Raw genomic sequence first — 16462 nt, forward strand, 5'->3', positions numbered from 1 at the left:
TGCCCAGAATAATATCCTACCTAGTACATACTTAAAAAATATCTACTGAATTATTAACCTTACATAATATAATATTTTAAATTACAGATAATTTATTTTTAATATTATAATATTTACTATAGATTAATAAATATTTGAGAATGAAATGATCATTTGTAACATAGGTAGCAACCAGAATGTTAATTATAATGCAGTAGCAAAGATTTGATATTAAACGGTTATTTATCATTAACGTTGACTTGTAAATATGTAATTGGGACGGAAAAAATATCTCTTAATTGGAACACGTTGACACGTTTAAAAAAGAAAAAGACTCGTGAGTAAGACAGAAATAGTTTAATAGCGCCTGTACACGTGCATGGATTTACTGTCACCACCAAACTATCGTGAGAATAACTGTTTACATGTAAAAGTGCTGACTGTCTCTCCAATCTCATTATTCAATAGTAATACCCCGTTTACACGTGCATGGATGTACTGTGCACAGTAAGAAAATGTATGGGAAACATGTATTATCCTGCAGTTGACAAGATTGCGTGCAAAAATCAAACAAGATTGGAAGATTCCGAATCTCCAATGCGACAGTAAGATTATTTTCGATCTGCGCCTGTGCAGTAGAGCGATCGTAGCAAACATGCCGGCAAAAAACGAACTACTCATTTTGAGCTCCGATTTTCAATACGAACTGTCAGATAGTAGGATAAAATGACAACCCCGCGTCTCGCTTACTCTTGAAGAATGAGATTGGAGAGACAGTCAACACTTTTACGTGTAAACAGTTATTATCATGACAGTTTAAAATAAGCACGATTGCCAACAGTAATTCCATGCATGTCTACAGGCGCTATAAGCAAGACGCGTTGTTGTCATTTATAGTACTATTTTGACAGGAGATATTGAAAATCGGTTAACCTCAAAATGTGTAGTCCGTTTTTGTACCGGCAGGTTCGCCATTATCGTTCTACCGCTCAGGCGCAGATCTTACTTGCGCATAAAAAATCAGAACAATTCAGAAACTTCCAAGCTTGCTTGATTCATGCACGCAATCTTACCAACTGCAGGATAATATGTACGTGTTTTCCCATACATTTTCTTACTATGCGCAGTAATCCCATGCATGTGTAGACGGGGTATAAGAGTATGGGTTTGAAAGATTGAAAGTGACAGTCGACGATTGTGAGCTATTGTGCTTGTGTTTTTATATTGCGTTTTTGTAGTTTTTTCCTGCATATTCATAACTACGGGGACTCAGATAACGAATACTCGGATAATGAGGACCCCTGAGTCATCATTAATTATTAATAGTATGAAATCATTGATTTGTAATTATATCTTTTATTTATATGTAGGAGATGCCTACAATGGTTGAGTAATAACGTGTTAGCTTATAATGTTGGGGTCCCTTGTTCGAATCAGGTCTAGCAAATTCACATGTTTTTTTCAATGTGTGTTTGAACATGTATGAACCTAATAGTTAGAGCAAGTGACTAACATCTATTTCTCGTAAAAAAAAAAAATCTGAATCACTGCTGAGATTCTATGGGGGGGGCAAATGATTCTCTTAGGATTGAAATGGTAATATAATGTAATATCATCCCTGCACGCCACTTACTTCCAATGTGGCAAAACCACGTTTATTTACGTGGATATTTTTACATTGGAGGTTTATTTGGCACAGTCTGTACATAATTATTATGTTGCCACAATTTAACATCGCGAGTGCATGCACAATTTCTCCAATGTGCACAAATCGAGTTATTTAGATATTGTGTTCATCATAAAATTTGGTAGAAATACATCACATTGGAGATTTATAGCTTTCAACCAAAACGACATAGCGCATTGCATGTTTTTGTCAGAGATAATGAATAAATCAAGGAATTTTTCATTTTTCTACACCAAAAACTCATTTTCGCAAAATTGTAGGAATTTCGCGTGCAGCAACGATATGCAAATAACCAGCGCTGCAATTTGGAAATGAAGAAAAAAATATTCAAAATTATCCTAATATAATATTCAGTATGCTATTCAGATATTTTCAGGTTGAGTCAAATATGCCAGAAAGAATTGACACACGGTATATTATAAAACATTGATCACTGTCTAAGTGTGTCTTTTGTTCCACTTGATATAGTCGTTTTTCTTTGTCCAACAAGCAGTCTTCGCCCCTGATATAATGTCATTTCTACAATGATTACGTATTTTCCATTCTTGTTTTGTGAAATATCTGTCACATATCAGTCAGTTTGATACCAATACAAATTATTTATCGTCAAACTGTGTTTTAACAAAATACGTCGTTAGAGTTCCTTTTCCTTTGACATACGTAGGTCCCCGACATTCACAGGAATACCCAGCATTCATCAAAATTCTGGAAATCAAAAAAATATAATTTAAAAAAACTTAAAGATGCTGACACCTAGATAAGGAGACATGAAGCTCAGGCAAAATCATGAGATGGGTTCCAGGATAAAAATAAACCGCTTAAAACCACATAACTTGTGAAATTTGTTGGAGGACACACATTGTGGAACGCATATACGAAAAGACAAGCAGTATTATTCAATAAATGTTATCAGCAATGTTGATATTTATTTTCGTAAACAGACAGCCGTACATACGAATTTCTTGCCATGTCAATAAAAAATATACATTTACAATATATTATATAGTGTTTACTAGGTATACTTAATCCGCAATGTGTTAATCCGTTTAAATTTTATATAAACTACCTATTCATTTTATATTGGGAAATTTTCATAATTCAATAAGAAATATTTTTCTTTTTCTTTCTTTCGACCATGTCCGATCCTAATAGGATTATATGGGCCTCCACAGAGTAGAGGTTTGTATTAACAGATTTTGTTTTTTTACAAGAAATGGATGTCAGCCACTTGCTCAACCTATTATGCCGAGTCCACACTGGCAACATGTCGCGCGACAACCTCGTTAAATTTTACGATAAGTATGATAATTTTCTTAAAATTTCTTATGCAATTATGATAATTATCGTAAAATTTAACGAGGTTGTCGCGCGACATGTTGCCAGTGTAGACCTGGCATTAGGTCCATAGCCTGACAGACACAAATTGAAAAACAATATGTGTACTTGCCAGACCCAGGATTCAAACCTGGGACCCACGGCATTATAGTCCAACGCTTAAGCCCCGCTGCCACCATGGATGTTTTAAAAAAAATTAATAATAAGAAATATTTTAATAATTAATTATCAGGATAATTTTAATGACAACAATAATGTTAGTGGATTCGCAATGTTACATTACTAATTAAAAGTTATGTGGCTGTCATTTTTATTTTGGTATATGCTTGTCATTTCAACACGTATCAATTTAAAATATTTGATCTCAATATTCTATACCTTTCATTTAATGTCCATATTAAATTTATGTATATACAGATAAATAAAGTTATCGTTACTTGGCAGTATCCTCGGTGACTTGTATTCTGTTCATGACTCCGCAAGAATCCATCCGAGAAGCCACATTCACCGTGTTACCCCAAATATCATATTGCGGCTTTTGAGCACCCACCACGCCGGCAATCACCGGCCCATGATTAAGCCCTGAAAATAATAAAATTAATGTACTTTAGTAATCAAATGAAAAAAATATTAACAGCACAGATGCCATGTGTATGTCAAAAAAAAAGAGCATCTTTGCGGGCAAAGCCTTAAATTTAATTCCACCCATAACATCCCCCCTTCTGTACTTACGTCTCTGTTTAATTTTAAATATGATTAGCATTTACCCCTCCACCTGTTTGAAATTAAATCAAACCTAACTCATAAATCTTTTTCGTCCAGTAATAATTTTAATTATGTAGGTATCAGTAGTGCATTGTTAAATTTGCAAGACATTCAGTAAATGATGCAGTCAAAACTGGAAAATGAAGTGAATACCTATTCTCAGTTTGAATCGTTGAAATGATTCTCGGTTGATTTGATCGAGGATCGTCATCAGAGCGATTGCGAATTCCACCAGGATTGTAATGATATGTTCCTGCTTCCTGCTGGCGTCCTGAAATATTTTAAATACATTATAATGGGCACATACCATTTAAAGGAAAGTGTGGTGATTAGCTATATCTAGTGACGGAATAAAAAACATGCATTTTAATACCATTTACTGTAAAATTACTCATCAATAGGTGAAAAAGACGCACTTACTATGACAATCCCAAAAATAGTTTATAAAATACAAATAATTTCAAGTTAATTTTCTATAAAAATCGGTGATATTCATATTAATTAAAAATACGTCAATACTTTGATTAAACCTTCTACATATTCAAGACTTATCAATCTACATTTCCATGATAAAAATGATTAATAAAACTATCTAAAAGTAAAATAAAAGCCTATAATGAAAATCATTTTCAGTAAATGCAATTAAATAAGTTCGTAATTCCATCACTAGATGTCTCCAGTAGCATTAAAGTATCCCTCTAAATTTCATAATATGCAAGCAACCTAGAAAATAATAATAGTTACTTTTTCCCATGAAATTGGATTTTTTTAAAATCTAAAATATTTGGACATGCAGCAAAACAATAGTTGTTTATTTAGCTTTATAATAATAAATGCATATAATACCAATCATAAATAGAATGATTCTTATTTTCAGAATGATTTATATATTTTAATGATCATTCAAATAATATTTTAATACAATATATTAATGTAGGTAATAAAAAAAAAATGGTAATAATTTACACTAAGTATGTTGAAAAAGCATGATGTGATAACATTTTGTGGTATGGGAGTAGTTTGAGCAATACTTACATGACCTATATAGATTTTCTGTATAGAATTATTATCCTACATTCGGTATATTATTTGTGTTTTTTTAGATATTGTCAATTTAATAGGTTTGTATCATTCAACCTGAATCAAACAAATCAAACTAAACCATAGACAATATATGTAATGTATGAAACGTCAAACCAATTCGGAGACTAATGACAATCTGTCAAAGTGTTGATAAGCATTATTTGGTATTTATATATCGTGAGATGTTCATATTAATATGTTATACATTTACACCATAGGAGTTCAATTGAAATATGTATATTATAGATTAATAATCAATACCTATTATTCATAAGTAACCATATGCGAACAAGAAGCCGCTTTAGGTCTTATTATCCAAAAATCCAGCCATATTTTCTATGCAAAGAGTTCGATTTAATATCATTACTATAATTAACTTGTCAGACCTAGAATTTATTTTCATTTTATTTATATTTTGTAACGGAGATTCTAAACTACAAACTGTGTTAAATCATCTCGGAATGATCAGGTTTTATATTACCTAACGAATTTTATGAATTTATTATGTTCGATTGTCGTCTTAGTCACAATATCATACTGTCGACATGAAAACAATCAAACAAGTGGGCAAATATGAAAAGCTTTAGTCAAAACGAATTTTAAAAACTTTTGTCATACCTATAAATCTACATAAATGTACTAAATGGCTGCCTATTCAGTGTTATTGTAGACGACGATAGGTTAGAATTTCATAGCAAGTTGACGTTTCAATAAATGTGTCTGTTTTAGAGACGAATATGTTATTGAAATTATTTTAAGTACTGGCAACACTAATTAGTCGTCAGAAAAGCGTTTCCGTGGACATTCTGCCAAACGGTCCCAAATCAAACCGTTCCATTTGATTTGTTCAATTCAGGTTGAATGATACGAAACTACCACAAAATGTTGCCACAGATTTTTATTACACTAACAACTGCAAAACGTGTAGGATAGCAACACAATATGAAAATATCATTGCAATATGAAAATAATGTGAAGATTTCTCTGTCAAAATGAAAAACTGGAAATAAAAAAATGCGTGTTTTCTATTGTTTTGACAGTTTGAAAATCTCACCTTTGACTCATTCTTCATTATTGGCATAAAAATAAATTGTAACAGTTGATTAGACAAAACTGTTCATTCATTATAATAATATGTTTTTATCTGAGAGAAAATAATATGTATAAGATAATAATTATTCCTTACCCCAATTTGATCCTCTTTTCCTGGTCTCAAACCGGATGCTAGCATGTACGTGCTTCCAATGGTTTTGATTTTTTCAATGCAACTGAATTTTGGTTTCAGCAGTAACTGCAAAATAAAATGAATCATTAAAAATTCTCCTATTGAAAATAATGCATACCAGCAGGTCTCTTAACAGTTATCACTTTAGCATGTTTCCGTTATTATCATTGGTCAAAATTATCACATTAGGAATTCTTTACACTAAACGTGATTAAACGGTTAGCAGCGGCTATCTTTAATTCTTGGCAGAAATGTCAGTCAAATTCAGATATGTTCGTGCACATATCTATGCCACTAGCGCCATCTAATCGGTAATGCGCCGAACACTAGAATTTGTATTGACAAATCAACATGACTTACAATTTTATTAGTCATGTCATATGGTTTTGGTTCCCGAACATCGAAATGCGCGAAGTTTTTTCAATAAACATTAAACATTTAAACCTCAAACGGTCAACATAACCTACAATTTTGCCAGTCATGTCAGCCGGACACGGAAATGTTGACGTAATTATTTTTCGAAACATCTTGCATCTCAATTCTCAATATTATGTTAAATCGACGTACTCTGTCTCGTTTTCAAGTTAGCACGCTCAACAGAGGCGCAGTTAAAAGATATCACTTTTGACAGTTCAGACCGTTAACTTTTTTACATAATTAACCGCCAGAATACGTAAAGTGATAAATGTGATATATTTATCACAATTAGCTCTTTTTCGATGTTAAGTGATATGTTAGGATAACCCTGCATAAATCTGATAATTATTGACAGTCTCACTAAGTGGCAAATGCTGATTGTTCAATATAGAATGCAATTCATAGGATCAAGAGAAATGGAATCAACTTGAAAAAGCATGCTTCTTGCGTGTAGGTCATATATGAGCTACTCGTAGGTTTGTTGGTGTACACACGCTAGTCAGATGGACTGCTAGTTAAGCGTAAATTACATTGAGCTACTTTACGAGCTGTTTGTTGGCGAATTTAATAGCGGGCGATTCAGCTACTGCGATTGTGATGATGACATACAAAACTTTCCATTCGCTGAGAAGCCACAAGCCAGCGACTATTTTGACAGAATGTAGTTCTTTTTTTACCGGGAGGTTGCTACTGCGCTCTACTGCGCAGACGCAGTAGGCCCACACGCCAGCGTGTAGCGTGTAAAGTTGACGGGCTTTCAACTATTCTCGGTAGAGTGTTTACAATCTGCTTGTTAGCTTGTTCGATGATGACACTGGGCGACTTTACAGGCAGATTGTAAATTCGCCAACAAGCAGCTCGTAAAGTAGCTCAATGTAATTGACGCTTTACTAATACATTGACTGTTTGTGTAGCATGTTCAGACATGCTGATGACTCGTAGGTATCACACTAAGAGCCATCTGGGAATGAAATATAAATCTGTAAATGATCTACCTTAAAATGGACATGAGTTACAAAAGGTAATTTACCTTGTCAAAATCACAAATGATCTCATTGAGTAATCTTAAAACACTCCAAGCCTTGTTTGTTGACATCATTTTCATCGTAAAACTCTTTGTAGTTAGGTATTGAAGCAAACATTACAGCGATGCAAGAATAACGCTCATGATACAAATCTTGCTGAAATAATCAATTAAAAAATTCAGTTAAATACATTATAATTTCAAATCAGAGATGGTTGTATTTGATTATTTTTATAACAAGAGATTGCAGCCAATTATGTAGTGACATCAATAATTATTAGTGAAAATAATAAATGACAGCTCGAGCGGTAATGCAGTTTACGGTATTTTCATTTGTTTTAAAAACAAAATAGAATCATATTGTTATTATTGGCATTTGTATTGAAACAAATGAGTCACTTTTTCACTTGTTTCTTTTGATTCCATTATTTAAAACATGAATAACTAATTAAAAATAGTTGTGTTTTTATTATTTGTGAATATTCTTCCACACAATCAAAGTTTTAATAATTTAATAAATAAAGAGCACTGCAAATAATAATACTGAAGCTCGTTTCGATCTGAATAAAAAGGGTTTGAATATAAACAAATTTTGATCGACAAACACAATCGACATTTAAAAAATCTCTTCTGCATTCAAGAAAACATTTGAAACTACATTTTGATGATAAAAACAGTCATAAAACATCAAATAAAAAGATGAAACCTTTCAACCGACTATATTATATAACAACTTTTTAAAATTGCAAGTTTATCCTTTATTAAAAATTATACTAATAATTTGTTTTCTATTTAGTGTTTCACATTCAATCACTAGATGATATTGTCTTTATAATAATCCCTATCAGTGGCAAAGGGTGGATGTAGACTGTTAAGATTTGACACAAATTAATAGTGCACACTTAACTTTGTCAGTAATATTTATTTGTTTTCATTGAACTAAGATTACAATTTGCAGATGGTACTGGTTAATTTTTTAAATTCAATTAAATCCTGGCTATGCCAAACCATAATAGTTTATGTATGCTATGGGCGATCCGACAAAAATAGTGCACACTTTTTCAGTCATACTTATCAGTGTTCGTTAATTTCGCAAATTGTGAATATATTATATTATTACAGGTGGTGTTGGTTAGTTTTTCAAAATTCATTGAACCATGCCTATACCAAACCGTAATCAATAGAAATTATTCATTTATCTATAAAATATTTAAAATTATGTATGGTTGAATTCTATAATTTTAGATATTTTATAAACTAAACAATTATTTTTTCACTATTGTGTATTACTATGGCTTGGATTGGGTAGGGTTTATTTATAGAATTTCAAAAATTAAGAAACACTATCTGCACATCGTAGCCTTAGTTCAATGAAAACAAAAACATTTGAGTGACAAAGTTTGGTGTGCACTATTTATGTCGGATCTTAACGGCCTACGTCCACCGTTCGTCACTGGGCCCTATAGTATCACAAAAAACCATCTATAGTCAGGCCACAGCACACAACTGTGAATTTTGATCATAGTACTAGTTATTGCTTAGGTATATGTACTTCAAATGCAATATTATAAAATATTTTTTTTGACAATGTTTCCTATTGTTTCATATTAAAAAATATTAGAAATAATACATTATGTAATATGAACGAAATATAGAATCAAAAATATTCGTTTACTGCGAACACGTTACTGTATTGCATTAACTAGCACTACCATTGGAACTCGCAATTTAATGATATCATATCACTTAGTCTTAATCAATAATTTAGAGTATAAATCACCTGGCTTGCACTCGTTAGTAAGAAATGCTCGGCAACGTGTGCTGGTAAGATGTTTTCCAATAATATCTGAAAATATATTTTTAAACAGGTACATGTTATATAGACCAAAAATTGTTAAGAAACCTCTTTGAGAGTCGGTCAAGTTTCACACCCACTATAATTATAAGTATTACCCAGTTATAATTATTAGCAAACATAGCCAGTGGTAAGTGTGAAAACAAAATCATCAATTTTAAAAAATATTTCATCATCATCGGCACTACAACCCAATGTGGGTCTTGGCCGCCTCCAGGAAACGTCTCCACTACCCTCTGTGTGCCGCAAGCTCCCTCCACCGCCTTAGTCTCAGGGATGCTGTGTCTCTTTCTATACAGTCCAGCCACCGCAGTCTAGGTCTCCCGACCCTCCTTTTCCCTTCTGGTCTGTTGAAGAGAAGCCTCTTTGGTGGTTGGGTGTCTTCCATCCTTGAGACATGGCCTGCCCATCGAAGTTACCCCACTTTCACGTGTGAGACTACAGGGGGATCTTCATACGACGCATATAATTCATGGTTGTACCTTCCTCGCCACGTGCCATCCTCCTCACATACAGCTCCGAAGACTCTTCTTAATATCTTTCTTTCAAAGATATCCAGCTTCCTCATCTTTTTTTGATAAAGCCCAGCATTCCGACCCATAGGTTAATATGGGTCTGATGAGGGTTTTGTATAACTTTATCTTAGTTTTCTTTGAGAGGAGTGTTGATCTGAAGTGTCTCTGTAAACCGTAGTAAGATTTTGTTCCCAGAGTAATCCTTCTGCTAACCTCTTGGCTGATGTCGTTTTGAGGGGTAATACGTGACCCCAGATATATGAACTCGTCGACCCTTTCGAACTGATACGTGTCAATCGTGAGTGGTGAACTTGAAGGATTGTATTTTGTTTTTTCTTGATTGACCTGGAGTCCCATTTCTACGGCAACTCTTTCCAGTGCGATAAATGCCTCTTTTAAGGCTGGTTCTGATCTTGCCACTATGTCTATATCATCGGCATAGCCAAGGAGTTGCATACATTTATTGTATATGACCACTGTAGTTTGTATTTGAGAGTCTCTGACGACTTTTTATAGTCATATATTGAATAGCAAACAGGCAAGGGCATTACCCTGTCTGAGACTATAGTATGTGTGCAACACACCAGAGAGTTCTGATTGTTCTGATTAAAAAATATTTATCTACCATTATTTTCACCGCTTTGGTAATAATATTATGTAATAATATATTATTAATAATGGAACATAGAATGTATTTACCTTGTTGATCCCTCTCATTGTTTCCACTTCTTCCTGTTCAACCTTCAGTTTTGCCTTCCATAGAAAATCTGTCCGAGATGTGAACTCAATCTGTCGGTCCAATATGTGAAGTAAAATGACCACCACCGAAAGCATCAGAGCCGCCTTAGCTCCAAAGGGTAATACTTCAAAGCTGAAATATTGATCATAAGATTATTTTAGTAATTTTATTACGATGAAGTTTTGATAGAATATACATACTTGAAGCGGCACTGAGCGAGATAAAGTGATGTAATTGCTAGTCGAGAATGGTAACACTATTCACATTCACCCTGTCTAATTTTATTGCTGCATAGTGCATACTAAAAAAAATCGCATCTGTGCATGTTCAAGGTTAAATTAAATTGTTCTACTATATTTGTAAGAACTAATTTGTTAAATAATTACAAAATCATTAAATAAATAAATGTATGATTGAATCCTGGGTCTGGCAAGTAAACATATTGTTTTTCAATTTGTGTATGAGTCAGAGTATGAACCTTATAGGTTGAGCAAGTGGCTGACATCCATTTCTCGTAAAAACAAAAATCTGTCAATACAAACCTCCACTCTGTGGAGGCCCATATGATCCTATCAGGATCGGACATGGTCGAAAGAAAGAAAAAAAGAGGTGACATCATTAACAACATGTTTTACCATTTATTTCTTAGCTATAAAATTTCATATACAATCCTAAATGCCTTTTTCTATAAAAGTATCGTTAAGGCTCTTTATCAATGCAAAATGGCAATCGAAAAATGTTTTTCGCTCTTATAAGGAACACCCCTTAAAAAATATTCACTTATTAGTTCCAGAGAGAAGATGGCGGGAGGCGCAGAAGTTGGCGATGGACCAAGGGAAGTGGCGATAGCCCTACGCGTCAATCATGGCCCCTACATCCTGAAGCAGGCCCCCAGACTGGGATCTTTGGCGGGCCCACCTACCTAACGCTAATGTTAAGGGCAGTATGATGGTTTACAGTAGTGTTTCCCAAATTCTACACAGTAATTATTATCTTTTAAGTATATCAATCATCATATCACATCAAATCGCAATGCACAACAACCATATATTTTAAATATTTAATAGCCCCGAAGCAAAGTAGCAACTTTTTTGACTATTAGAGTAAATTTGAGATGCTAGTTGATGTAGATGTTAATCTCAATTAGCTGGGGGCTGTGGCCCCAATACTGGAGCGTGACAGGGTGAAGTAAGTAGTAAACCATTTAGGCATATTCGGTGCTCACGACCCGATGAAGTATCCACAGTATCAATAATTTATTAATGATGATATGCAAATTGAGAAAAGTTAAGGGGGGACATGCTTGTCGAAGGTCAAAATTTAGTTTTTATTGTATTTTCAAACCATGATCCTGGACACTCCTTAAACGTTATAGATAATCTATTTACATAATTTTGAAGCCTTATTATCCTTTATAGTTATTTTAAGCATTTGATGACTGCATAAAGTATTTTTGTTACATAAAATAGTTTTCTTTTAAACCTCTCTCTCTAATGTTTTAGAATATAGTCATATTTCGGTACATAACTGTGCAGTGGTGTTAAGATTTTTTACATTTATTAATTTTTAAACGCATTTATAAAACCATTAGTATAATTTATTACGAGATAATTTTTGTAAAATATTCACGATAAAAAATTATAATGATAATCTCTGTGATCCCAAATTTGACAAGAATTAGGCATTTTATTATTCAAAAAATCGGCAAGATCAACACATTTGAAGATAATTCTAAAGATACTTATCATAAGCTATGTCTTTGGCCATTCAAGTGTGATAAACATCTTATGAATAATGATTGCTTTATAATAATTATTGACCTAAGAATAAGGTAGTGTTTTTTTTAAATACGCCATTTCTTTTGGCATTCCCCAGTGGTTAAGCTACAACATACGGCCGTAGCCATAAATTGACAAACTATAATTGAAGTAGGGAGTAAAATGATATTAACGCGCGTGTTTGAACATGTACCGTTAAAAAAATAAATTAAAAAAAATTCGGTTAGGTACATGTTCAAACATGCGCGTTAACATAATTTTACTCCCTACTTTAATTATAGTTTGTCAATTTATGGCTACGGCCGTATGTTGTAGCTTAACCACTGGAGAATGACAAAAGAAATGGCGTATTTCAAAAAAACACTACCTTATTCTTAGGTCAATAATTATTATAAAGCAATCATTATTCATAACATGTTTATCACACTTGAATGGTCAAAGACATAGCTTATAATAAGTATCTTTAGAATTATCTTCAAATGTGTTGATCTTGCCGATTTTTTGAATAATAAAATGCCTAATTCTTGTCAAATTTGGGATCACAGAGATTATCATTATAATTTTTTATCGTGAATATTTTACAAAAATTATCTCGTAATAAATTATACTAATGGTTTTATAAATGCGTTTAAAAAATAATAAATGTAAAAAATGTTAACACCACTGCACAGTTATGTACCGAAATGTGACTATATTCTAAAACATTAGAGCGAGAGGTTTAAAAGAATACTATTTTATGTAACAAAAATACTTTATGCAGTCATCAAATGTTTAAAATAACTATAAAGGATAATAAGGCTTCAAAATTATATAAATAGATTATCTACAACGTTTAAGGAGTGTCCAGGATCATGGTTTGAAAAAACGATAAAAATTCAATTTTGACCTACGACGAGCATGTGGGCCGTTAAGGTATCATAATGACAAAGTATTTTTATTCTACAAGCTTAACAATTATTTAGGTTTCGGATAATAATATTATGTGGTAAGCAGGTTTTTTGAAAAAGTATCCCTACAAGCAAGCCACCACACGCAACTGATATAAATAGACGGCATATTGTCTTTATAACCAAATTCGGTACATTGTGAATATTTTAGCAGCTGTTCCTATAAAATGCGAACTTATGTAAAAATACTTACTCATCCTCATCTTTATGTAAGTGGTGATATTGGTTGAAAATTTCGATGGTGCTGAACAGCGTCACATGGAAAATGACTGAGATCAACATGAGGAATAGTTTTAACAGAAATCCCACTCTCAGAAAGACAGAAATGGCGGCCAGAGTCAACGCAGAACTGTATAAATAGCTCTGAAAATAGAAAAGATAACATTTAATTGCATACAAGTAAATCTTTACTTCATGTTATTCATAATATTAATGTTCAACAACATTTGTATAGTTAGTGCTAAACTTTGTAAGTACTTACAGGTACAGATTCAATCAACCCCCTGTCGAATATAACTGGTTTGATTTCAAATATATCAGTAGCAAGGGTTGAATTTGTTTGCACTTCTACGGGTAGATCAGTATCGAAATCAACCTAAAACATAATGAACCAAATTAGTCATAATCCATTGATCAGTTTGTGTAACTATGTATGATGTACGTGTTTTAAAATTAATAATCGTCGTAATTAACTAAGATGCCCGTAGCTTAATTAGAAAAGCATACCGGCGCGAATCCAGCAGATACAGGTTCAAGTCCTGTCGGGTGTCATATTTTTTCTACAAAATGATTTTTCTATGGTGTTTGGTGGGTTTATTTTAGAATGTATAAAGGTTTAATGTTACTGAAAGTTTATGTACATATAATTTTATTTTATGTTGTAAATGTTTTTTTAAGTGGGCATATAGTATCATTTCTAATTCTGTAATTTTGAAATACTCACTAAGTTTATCACTGCGCAAGCTGATATCAAAATGACAGACACCAAAAATACGGCCATCCTCAAACACCGACTTCCTGACACAACCTGGCCAGGTTTTGAACAATTCTCTGAGTAATCGTTGCGAGTGATGTGCTGGTTTTCTGTGGGTTGGTTTAGTTCATCTTCAATGCTTTCCTCAACAGGCCCGCCATCGAGCCAACATAGGTAGAGGAAAACTCCCAATGTAATCAGCGTCGGCCCAAAGGAACCATATAAGACTATACCCCTGAAAATTCAAAGAGAATTTAAAAAAAAAAAATTTTTCAATTGTCAAATAGGTACATTAAATTGAAATTATGTTAGAAATTCTGGCTGGTTTATCTTGTACGAATGGATTTCAAACCAACTCATTATTAACATGTTGTACAATGATCACCCTGTTACCCCTCGGCATACCAATGGTCACGTGTCAACGATGCTAGACACCCAACCACCAAAGAAGCTCCTCAAAAAACAGACCAGAAAGGAAATAGAGGGGTGACACTGCGACTGTTGGGCTGTGTAGGAATAAAGACAGCATCCCTGAAGCTAAGGCAGTGTATGGAGCTTGTGACAAACAAGGGTGTGGAGATATTTCCCAGAGGCTGTTAATTTATATTGGGTTGTAGTACCTACCAATGATGATGGTAGTTTTTCTTATTAAAGCATGGAAAGTGTGTAATTTTTTAATGTTCTGCAACATTATTATGAGTTTTCTCTTCAGTCTCTGCAGATTACTGCCGGTAGGTGTATGTATGGCGGTACCTTGAATGCTGCGAATTCTATTGCAAAAATAAAAAAATAAAAACGTTTCAAGTGGTAAAAATGAATTCTGTTTCAATTCCGAGTATGTGACGACATTCTCAATATATTATTATGTATGTCGTTGTGTGTTCAACATATTTGTATGTTTAAATTAATTGATTAACCCCCCATTTCCCGTTTACAGTGGGACGGACGTCCAAAGACGTAATTTTTTGTATAAGCGGCGTTCCGTTCACAGAAAAGTTCGCATCTTAGGACGTCATTGGCAGCCATCCGGTTAAGATATCAAACGTTTTCTCCCCAGCTGATATCGGAAATTGCAATATTATATTTTTACCTCTCATTTTTTTGTTTGGTGGATCATTTTTTCATTTGGGAAACACTGACCTATAGAGATGATTATAATATTGTCTATCAATGTATCTTACTTAGGAACTGTGAGGAGTTGTATGACTGTAAGGGCAAGAAATAGAGCAGCTGAACAAGCCACGTAGCATCGGAACTGAGCATCGGGCTGACTTCTGTACTGCCGCTCATGAGTATTTTGTCTGAACCATAGCGCCACTGGATTGAGCTCCTCAGAATTAAACCTGAAAAATAAATGTTTAAAACAAAATTTTTATGTAATATTCCTTCTAGAATGCCCAGTCACCCCTAAGAAGCACATTATCGGTCTACGGCTACTAATTCCCTTCATAATATGCCCATTGCACAATGCCCAGTCGTAGCAGATGTGTGGTAAAAGTGGAGCATCTAGATCAAGGGTACACAAACTTTTTCATCAAAGAGACAATTTTGAAATCAAAAGTATTTGGGCCTCCCTTTCGTTTGTAAATATTTTCTATTTTTAATAAACATAAGGCAAATAAATAAAATAATAAATTTCTTATCTCATTGTGTAAACTTATATTTTTAACTAAATATACATTATTATTACACACTCTTATTAATATAGGTACTAAACAATAATATTAAATTTTTTCACCATATTGTAATTTATTCAATAATTGTTTGGTTGAAACTAAATCCTGCAATCTAGGCTCAAATTTTAGTGTGTGAATACACAAAACAAATTCGATATGGTTGTCAGTTAATTATTTTGATCTTAAGTTTGATTTTTTATTAATGCTCATTGTAAAAAAAAGTTCACAAAGTATGGGTACTTCCAATTAAAGAAGCCATTTGATGAGCATGTTTAACTTTACTATATTTGGATATACCTCAAGTGAAAGCCCTCAATATTTCCAGAGGATAATTTTAATTTCAAATGTAATTTTTAATATTCGATATGAAGATTAAAAAAGTAATACAGATTTAATCTCGCGGGACACATCAAAAAGTCACGCGGGACATAATTTGCCTGCGGAATACACTTTGTGAACCCCTG

General features: G+C 33.2%; 1 protein-coding gene across 1 annotated transcript in view; it reads right to left on the reverse strand.

Moving 5' to 3' along the window:
- Positions 1-2239: 2239 nt before the first annotated feature.
- LOC147063233 (adenylate cyclase type 2-like) overlaps positions 2240-16462 on the reverse strand; it is a 485865-nt gene continuing 471642 nt past the window's right edge. The window contains 12 exon segments of the mRNA XM_085959766.1: positions 2240-2371; positions 3439-3583; positions 3920-4037; positions 6036-6140; positions 7522-7560; positions 7562-7672; positions 9296-9361; positions 10585-10756; positions 13543-13712; positions 13831-13944; positions 14293-14557; positions 15504-15665. Of these exon segments, the coding sequence (XP_085815892.1) occupies positions 2263-2371; positions 3439-3583; positions 3920-4037; positions 6036-6140; positions 7522-7560; positions 7562-7672; positions 9296-9361; positions 10585-10756; positions 13543-13712; positions 13831-13944; positions 14293-14557; positions 15504-15665 (1576 nt within the window). The 3' untranslated portion in view covers positions 2240-2262.

This window comes from Rhyacophila brunnea, unplaced genomic scaffold, assembly GCF_057557595.1.
Source record: "Rhyacophila brunnea isolate RB1 unplaced genomic scaffold, BYU_Rbru_1.0 scaffold_9, whole genome shotgun sequence".
Taxonomy (NCBI): Eukaryota; Metazoa; Arthropoda; class Insecta; order Trichoptera; family Rhyacophilidae; genus Rhyacophila; species Rhyacophila brunnea.